Here is a 9,908-nt window from a genome sequence, read left to right on the forward strand (position 1 = left end):
TGCTCATTTGACAGCACGCTGTAAGACGTTTTGCCTGCAACACACTGCATGTTAGGATGCTGCGTTGCATGTGTGTGCATGCATACAATACTATGACAGTTTCTCTTTATCAGATATCCAATACTTGTGTGTAAGCCAGCTAGTGTAAATGTATACTGTAAGTGATAGACTAGTAGTAATGACATTTTGACTACCAATACCAGATTTAATAACTAACCTGAATTTCTAATAAAATTAGAACTCATTTATGCACTATGGTCTTTTACATATTTCAACTAGTCAGTTTACTATTAAAATAATTGCCATTTGTTTCGCATTTATTGGAGAATCAGTAATGTTGAGTCATATGAAAGCATTACAATTAAACAAAACTGAAGATCATGTCAAAATGTTCAGTGTTAAATTCAATTTCTCCTATATGGCAAATACTGGTGAGCATGACTCAACGCTCATTGTTAGCATGCTTAATCCCTTATTTATGAGAGATGGAACTTACCAAAGTGCTTGTCCTGTTTGTAGCTGGGTGTGTATCCAGCTTCACACTCGTTGATGCATTGGGGTGTGTCTCCACGCTCTCCAGTGCAGGAGGGTCTGCTGCCATTCACATGGTGCTCACAGGGAGGGATGGTGTAGGGACGACAGCCTGCATACACAAAGAGTGTCAGAACAGTGGATGCCACACTGGCAGCGTGCCACTGTAGGACCTTCACCCACCCAAAAAAATAAAACCACTCACCAACGTGGGAGTCAAAGAGGCCTCCAGAGACCAGTCCTTCCTTGGTCCAGAAGTCCCAGGCAGCTGAAGGGTAGCCACCATTACATCTAAGAAGAAAAAAAAACAATTTTTTTCCCCCCACAATGTTGCCGCCTTTACAGACAACTACTCCTCACCCTGCCTCTAACTCCAGATGTTTACACTGTAAAATATCAGGGAGGCACAGATCCAATTTTGCTCTCCCAATACAGATTTTGAATCCTCTGCCTACCCCAAGAACTGATTCACTAACGGTGCTCGCTTTTCCCAAACTTAAAATCTGCACATCTCATTCTGTGGCACTCACTGGCATATTTTTCATTATGTAAAATATGGTTTTGGGGCAGACAGTAATCCTGAGATAACTGGATTGGTATATTCCTGTAGTATATAATATTGGACTTTCCATTTTCATAGATACATTTTTTTCCAGTCAATTCATTCTGTCCTCCCATTAATTACGCAATAATTAATTTTAATTATAGTTTGCTACTGAACTCTGAATTATGGCACACACAGAGCTGCTTCTCACCCAAAGCCGCAGCTTTCGCAGCAGGTCAGAAGATCCTCTGAGGAAATCTCTACGCTAACCTTGGCATTGCTGTGGATGCACACACGGTCCGAGATGGCCTCGGCAGCACCAAACGCCTGCAGGCAGATGAACCAAGACATGTCACAGACATTACAGTGTATGGGGATGATTCCCCTTATCCAAGTTAGAGGTCTAAAGGATAGAGGGTGTTTTCTGTTCAGATTGCAAAGCCCTTCAGAGCAAATGTACGATATTGGACTGTATACAGCATAAATAAAAGTGACTTGACAGTTGTAAAAGGTGAAGGCTTAAATTTTAGCATGGGTTAATGTTTTTATTACTAATCAAAATTCATGGATCATAAACAAAATTCCCTAGATAATCTGTTCATTAGAATATTACTCAACCACAGTTATATAGACAATTAGGTCACATCTTTTGAGCATTGAGTTTTTCCCCCTCTCACCCAGCAGGATCCACAGGAGCCCTGGTCTCTGATCTCCTTCAGAGTGGGACAGTTGGGCCAATGCTCTCTGGCGTCAAATTGTTTGGGCAGCTTCAGGCTGCCAGTATACTGAACCCTGCAGAGGAAAACAGTTCATGTATAATTAGGGGAAGGTACAACACAGCAAATGCCAACTCTCATTCACTGATATGCAAATATACAGATACGCTAATCTGAAGTTAATCTCATGTTTCTAATGTATGAGTAAGACTCACAGGACTGGCAGTTTAGGTCCCTTCAGCTTCGTACCACAGAGTCTCTGGACGTAACTATAGTCGACATTATGAAAGTTGTGACCAGCCTGCATGGGAGAAGTGAGATTTACTTAAGAATTGCTTATACTTAGTGACAAAAGTCTAAAAGAAGGTAAGAAAACAAAAGCTCACCTTCCAGGTAGTGTTGAACTTATTGATGTAGTTGACCATCTCGCTGGACAGTGGTTGGAGGCGGGGTCTGGCCAGGCTCACTGACAAGCTCACAGCCAATAACAGGAAGGCAGCGTGCCACATTTTGCCTAAAAGACACAGCATGAACGACAAGTTTATTCTTTATTCACCTATGCACAAAATTATACTTGAACTATGGTAATTTCTCACTGCATAGATTCTGATTAAATCACTAAACCTTACCATGATTACATAACCTTAAAAGCTAACACACATTGACTATTTCAATTCCCAACAAAACAAGCATTTAGATTTTCCTCAACTTTCTGTGATGAAGGCTAAAGGGGAGACAATGTCACACAAAGAGCTCAAGAGCAAACATGGAGGTACTTGACCCCAAAGACTGTTCATACAACAGTCTGCTAAACTTAGTGAAAGCACAGAACACAAGGGTTATTCCCCCGTTTACATACACTCCTGAAACTAGGCTGAAAAATGTTCACAGCTGACTAGACGTCACTCTGGTTGCACCTACAAGTGGGACATCCATACACAGAGCAGAGAAACTTCTTATCCTCAGTCATGCTAGTCCGACACAGTTCCAGTGGTTAAACACACCGCATCAGCAAGCATACACAGTCAAGCACTTTCAACTAATTCCTTAGATTTCAACCTACATTCATGTTTGGGTTTTATGAACGCAACAAGACTGGGTTTCAGTTCCCACTTTAAAAGCACAAGACTAATGTCCTCAGAGTACCCCGTGCTGCAGAAAATGCCACCCACACAAATGTATGCACTCCAGTTTTTAGACAGGACCGTGTTCCCGTTGGTCCAAGGCTCCTCTCAAATGCTATGTGAGAACACATTATCAGAGGTGAAATGCACTGGGGAGAGTTGGGATCAGCTCCAGCAAGGACCCATTAGAGATCATAATGCAGCCTATTAAATAGAGGCATAGAGGGCGCTCAGGATAGGCAGGGTGCTCCAAGTCAAGCAAAAAAAAAAAAAAAAAAAAAAAACCAACACCAGTGCTCCTTTATAAACAAAAAAAAAAGAAGTTTTTAGTCAATCTTAAGGTCTGAAACACAGGAGGAGTAGCGAACAAGAGCCTTGTGTCAGGAAGAAACAAAAAAAAAAAGAGTGACAAAAAGATAGTTCAGGTTCTGTTTTAGATTAGCGCTAAATTTTAAGTGGCCTGTTGCCAAACACAATTTCACATAGACTTTTGCAGGAATTTAATAGACTTAGACTCTGCTTTACCCTGGCACACAGATTCTCTTGAGAATAGCTGGTGTTGTTGCTAGCTACCTGTAACATCAGCACACCTGTTTGGGCATGTCCGGTTTCTTTTACAAAAAGAGAAGAGAATCCAATGAAAATACCTCGGGTCTGTGAGAGAAAGAAAATAAGATTTCCAGTGAAACTGGTTTGATATCACATGACTGAGGCCAATGACTCAAGAGAAGAGAAAAAAAAAACACAAACAAAAAAAAGTAAAAAGTACACAGAGGGAAGCAAAAATAGAAAAGTCCCCTTTACAGAAAGACCTCTTGACATCTGTTCCCTGAAATCACTATGAAGCACCACCTGACACTTTAATCACTCGTCTTTCTCTACAGTCTAAACCAGGTTCTTGTAAGTGCTCAATTTTTTTTAATGCCACAAGCAAGTGCTACAGTATATCATTCTGTAATGTAAGAAAATGGACCTTAATGACTTCCTTGGCAAGTGTATTGTCAACCACTAGGTTATGTTTACAGGTTTGTTGAGGAGAGATTTCAACAGGTCCTGCAGCTGTTGAGGGGGTAAATTATTTAATTAACTGTGTGCAAAATATAGAAGGTAAAAAAAATAAATAAAAACCCCCCACACACACACACACACACACACACACACACCCCACAACCCACTGGAGGTCAAATCCAGACAATCACATTTTGTCCACAAGAAAAATTCAAATACATACAAGCTTATTTGTTGAGTTTTTAGAGAACACATAAAACAGCTGAAGCAATGGCTGGATGTGATTTGGAGAAGTGAACAATCAGTGTGCTGACATGCGCCACTGTCCAGAGCAAAACTCACAAGGCTACATTAACTTGCTGAGTCAGAGGGGATGTGAGGCCTTTTTTCCCCCCCCATCTCAAAAGCATCAAATTCTCAGACACAAAAGAAACCCCAGCCCCAATTTCAGCTTCATGACAGTTTCTTCCTGATGCTACCCAACTGATTTTTAAAAGAGCCTAAAAGGCAAAGAGAGGTGGTGAACAGTTTCCCCCGTGTGGGAGGTTTAAGATCAACATAGAAATTTGTGTGTCAGTAATAAAACCACAGAATATATTTCTATTCCTCATCAACTGCTTTATAAGAGGAACCACTGATCTTCACACGATTAGTCCTACAACACTGCATTGAGTTCAGCTACAAGAGACCTTTTGTGTTCAGCTACCCTACATCTTGTCTTTATATTCCCCATCTTATTGTCCTTACAGCTTCACTTAACAGGAGTGTTGAGGTAAACAAACTACAGGAATCAGTTCCTCCCTCTCCCTCCAGCACAGAGACCTGGAAGAAATGTCAAGACACTGTACAGTACAAAATTTCCACATCTGTATATCCTTAAAGCTGGATGAGGCAATTTTTTTCATAAGCATTTGTTTATATTTCTTAAGTTTTGTCTCTTTACATCCTAACAGCAAGCAATAAATCTGTGGCTGTTGCAGGACTGTAATAAACACAGCCAGTCATTGTATTAAGTGAAATGACTGGCTGGCCTAGGTACCTGTCTACATACCTGCGCTCACTCAGTGCACTGAAAAGGGGGTGAGAGTTTTTCCTAGTTGGACACTTTCAAAATCTTGCTGTCTCCTGCTAGTTCACCAACACATGATACACTTTTCATCTTACCTGCACATATATCAACAGGGTGACGTACAGTCTGATAAATGTGCACAGTGCTGTACTATAACTCTGGCTGGTTTGTCTTCAGACAGAAACTAATTTCCTGTTTCCTTGTCACAAATGCAGAGGGCCTGCTGACAGGAAGGGGTCCAAGGTCAGTAGTGAAAAAACAAAAGAGATCCAGTTCAGTTTTACTTGTGGTTTCAAATGTACAAAGGTTGCTTTTTCATGTTTTTCCTCTCTTTTGCACAGATATGAGCAGTTCTGGAAAACAGTCTGGACTGGAAATGAGTTTGTAGGGAAATGTGATTATTTTATACAAAACCAAATCTAGATCATTCAGCTTTACTCCCCCCGCTCTGATCCTCTGCTGTATCACAGTCATGTTTGTAAGCCAATGTCTTTTGTCTAATGGCTGCCTTCAGCTCATAATGAAATAACCTACTTTCACTTTCCATTTCCTTGTATCAATCCGCGGGGCGGCTCAGTATCACGTTTCATAATTATTTTTAATTTCAGGTATTAAGTTCTGTCTCTTCTTTTAATCGAGACGCTGCCTACACCAGATTGCACTGTGTCCTAATCATTGATAAATAAGAGGCACGTGTGTTTTAAATCAGCGCCACCTGTTTTCAGACGGTTATCTTATCAGCTCCCTGAACCCGAACAGCGGGGTCAGGCAGTCAGACACAACCACCTCCATTTGAGCTACCACAATGGAAAACTGCTACAGCGAGGACTTCACCTGCCCTTATATCAAATGAGTCGGTGTCAGTCCAAAATATTAACTTAACATACGGTTAAATTTGTTATTTACAAGTCTATATGCAACAGATTTAGCTTCACTGCTAACTCACCGTGTGAACAATTAAACTAACATCTAAAAACCGGAGCCGCTTTAATATCGAGGACAAAGCTGCAAAAACAAGTCACTTACTTGTAGCTCGTGTGTCAGCTGTTTATGTGAACTTAATTAAAGCTTCAGCTCCAGTTCCCCCCTCTCTGACCGTCAACAAAGCGTGTGGGTGTGATTGTAAAATTGTCCTCCTCTGGTATTTATTCCTGGAACCACGTGAACCGGGTCACATGAAGGCAGCTCATGTGATCTGACACCAAAACCTCACCAACCACATGTCTCCTTTGTTGTTCCGGTGTTGTGCCGAATTTAAGAAAGATGATGTTCTCTTAAAGACAAACAATGATCTGAATCTGGATATAACCGGCAAAGACAGAAAACACACTTTTACGGACAAAAAAAGTTTGGTGCAACGGGACGCAGTAGAGCTGCACTGCTTCAATCTGACCGCTGGGTGGTGCTGAAACTCACCCTCTCTGACAACTGGCAACATGGGTTTTTATGTTTTCATATTTATTTGTGCATGAAAACCTGCATTCTAACTATTTATTTATTTTATTTTTAGAGATTTGATATAACTGTGTATGTGATTTATATCAAAGTCTGAACTACTGTTTTGTCTATAGCTCTGTATTCTCATAATCAGGAAAGGTAGCACTGCCACTGTGCTGCAACAATAGTTATCAAGTTAAAGTGCTGCAATCAAATTTGTAAAAATGTAGTTGTATAAGCAGCAAAATAAATATGAGTGCAATTGCCATGGATGGATTATCCCCCCAACAACCCGTGTTTTTCTACCAGCAGTAAACAGAGATGTAAGTTAAAAAAATAAGAGATCAGATTTGGCATTGACAAATACTTAGGAGCAAAGAAATGTGATCGGGACATCCCGACTTTTGACTGAGCCCTCTGACTGTCCAATGAGAAATGATAATGGTCACTCCAAACAGAGGAAAACTTGACCCTAAACCTGCAAATGTCAGAAATCGTTTGAAGCGGTAAGGATTTCTGACACATCTTCACACTTCCAAAGTGAAGGGATAAAGGAGAAGTCTGAAGAGGTAGCCTATAAAAAACAAACAAAAAAACAGCAGCACTTTATTGATAGGCCGACACATTTGGGCTTGTGGACTTCATCAAGGCCACTTTGAGCAATGTGCACATCTATCGCTCACTGCTATTCTATTAAAGATCACTGATGATTTTAAATTAGCTAGAAAAGGTCATCAATCACACCTCGACACAGCTCAAGCCCAGAGGTCACTTTGCTAAAAGGCTATTCTAGTCTTTTATATTATAATATATTTTCAAACTGGATTTATGCTAAAGTAGTTATTCTGTCTAAATGATTCTGAGGATCTTTTTTTAATAATGCATGGACAGCAATGTATGTGTATGGTGATATTTGACCATTTTTTGCTTATCTGTGACTTTTATTTCTAATTTTATTCTTTTGAGACATAACTTGTGATTTATAATTGAGGGTGACGGCAACTTTTTTGCTGTACTATGCTTTAACGTGCTGTGTGGATCATTGACCACAGAGGACATGCTGATCGTCTAGCTGCTTTCTCTTCCTTTCATCAGCCTGTCATCTGACTTTCAAAATGATGACATGGGAAGCACAGCACATCAACTTTATTCACTGTTTTACCAAGAAAGTTGCACAAGAGCAGATCCTCATTTTAAAGTAAAGTGTAAGTGACCAACAATACTTTCTTATTTAATCAGGCAGACAAACCAAAAACACATTCTCTTTTCAAGTCAATTAAACTTTTTAACTTGATAAAAGCTGGATTACAACTTGGCAAAGCAGACAAAAGCCCCAGGTTCACTGTGTGGCAACTGGTTTATAAGAATTTGCCTAATCACAACTTTGCTGTCTGTCTTCTTCATTATTTATCTTTAAGTCTTGTTTTACGTTTTTGTACAACTTCACTACTTTTTCTGTTTTATTACCTTACCACCTTATTATTTCAGCTAATGTTATGCTGACATGGTGCAAAATCCTATTATATTTTGTGTTTAATAAAATGAATGCCAGCATAGGAATACTGTACACCGCGCAGAGGAGTTGGAGGAATTATGGTTAATGCTCCCCAGCACGTTAATCCGGCCCTGTGATAATGTAAACAATAAAGTACGTTCACTGCAACTTTGTTCTAGAGCTGCTGCCAATGAACTGACTACACTCAATTTACAATGTATTCATTGCTGTATCATTTACACAGTGATTTTGCATCTCCACCTATCTGAAACGTCACTGATGGTAATTCAATCAGGGAAGATCAATAAAATACAACACAGCATGTTGCTTTGATCATGATTAATGACTTTATTTTGTCACATCAATAGCACAGTTAATGACTCACTACCACCAACCCACAGTTGCTCTGTGGAAATCCTTGCAGAGATGAGGTGATGCATGTTGATACATGGAGGGCGTCCGGTGATTAAGTGATGTAAAACTCAATCAGCAAACTAATTCCAGTCTGTCAATGAAAACTATACACTGTCTCTAAACAAAGTTAAATCACAAGTGAAACTTCAGCACAAAACCCTGAAACTGCACCATGGCTGTCCACTCGCTCCAGAACAGTAACTGTGACCAAATATAAAAGAAGGACATTTTAAAAAATACAAAATGAGTCAAATTAGAAAGACAAGGCAACGGTTATCATAAACATCAGGTAAACAAAGCAAAGCATATTGTTCTAATATAAAGCAACACACACGACACAAGCACGGCAGCTGAAGCTGTCTCTCTACAAGGCAAAGCGCTGATTCATGATGATCAAGCCAAGGCATTGTCTAAAGCATGTGCGTAAATATCTTTTCATCAGTGCTCTAAGATACATTTCATTAGCTGGATTATTGCTTTATTGCATACACATACATTCTAGCATGTGTGTTAACTACTGTAATGTGTGTGTGTGTGTGTAGTTACAGAAAATGCTTTCTTTCTCTAAAGGAATAGATACAATTCTCTGGGTGCCTGTATGAACAAGTAACATGCAGTGACTCATTCGTGAGCATCACAACCATTTAACTTCTCATTACAGATTTATATACTTATAGTTATCATATTTGTTTAGAAACACAGAAAAAGAGTTTAATAACATAGCATAGTTGATGAAAAACAGAAACATAGAAGACAAATATAGACTACATGAAAGTCTGATTTCACATATTGAAACACATAATGTTCATAACATGACATAATACTGGCATTGACCAAACTCATAGCAGCACATTATTTCCAGGGTTTACCTTTATGCAACACTTCTAATCTAAACCTCTGCCCCCTTACATAGTTTCCCTCCTTCTGGTAGCTACATTGTAAAAAACATTTTATAATGTTAAAAAAAAAGGTCACACAGTGAGTGAAAACATCTTCTTACTCTGACAAAAAAACATAATAAATTCAGTTTAACTGAGGTAGACTGATAACTAATGGATTATCTGAAGGACGACATATTTATTTGTAGTGGGCTTTACAGGAAAATAATAGTCATTTATAGTTAAATAGCTATTCATTTAAATCAGATTAGATCATTCAACTTGTTGTACTTTATTTAATTTTTAAATTGGTGTCCCAGCTAAAAAGGTTTGTGAAGCATTATTCTCTACTGGACGTGTCCATTTATTTCAGTAGGGTGTAATGTTACGAAACATTGTGAAAACTCTCTTAAAGAGCATAACTGAAGAACAAATATATATTGACGAAATCAACTTTAGGCTTTATGTTTACTGCGAGTTATTGTCTCCATCTGAGAATACCCAAAACTGCACGGCCACGTTTTCCTCTACGGGGTGAAAGTAGGCCTTGATATTGCCAATTTAAAGAAAAGCGCTGTGTGCTCCTCAGAAAAACCCAGCACAAGTCCAAAACAATGCTAAATGCTAATAATTATGGTAGCAGTCATGCTGTAAAGCGTTTTAGCAATTAATAAGTCGGATGTGAAGAAGAT

At 39.2% G+C, this 9,908-nt stretch overlaps 1 protein-coding gene across 1 annotated transcript in view; it reads right to left on the reverse strand.

Moving 5' to 3' along the window:
* The window catches only part of ctsba (cathepsin Ba), a 5,365-nt gene extending 3,060 nt beyond the window's left edge, over positions 1-2,305 (reverse strand). The window contains exons 1-6 of the mRNA XM_046033189.1: positions 2,178-2,305; positions 2,007-2,092; positions 1,753-1,867; positions 1,287-1,402; positions 737-822; positions 497-643 (exon numbers count right to left, since the gene is read on the reverse strand). Coding sequence (XP_045889145.1) covers positions 497-643; positions 737-822; positions 1,287-1,402; positions 1,753-1,867; positions 2,007-2,092; positions 2,178-2,300 — 673 coding nt within the window. The 5' untranslated portion in view covers positions 2,301-2,305. The remainder of the gene's footprint in view (positions 1-496; positions 644-736; positions 823-1,286; positions 1,403-1,752; positions 1,868-2,006; positions 2,093-2,177) is intronic.
* Between the last annotated feature and the right edge of the window lie 7,603 nt (positions 2,306-9,908).

The sequence above is a fragment of the Micropterus dolomieu genome, linkage group LG20, assembly GCF_021292245.1.
Source record: "Micropterus dolomieu isolate WLL.071019.BEF.003 ecotype Adirondacks linkage group LG20, ASM2129224v1, whole genome shotgun sequence".
Classification (NCBI taxonomy): domain Eukaryota; kingdom Metazoa; phylum Chordata; class Actinopteri; order Centrarchiformes; family Centrarchidae; genus Micropterus; species Micropterus dolomieu.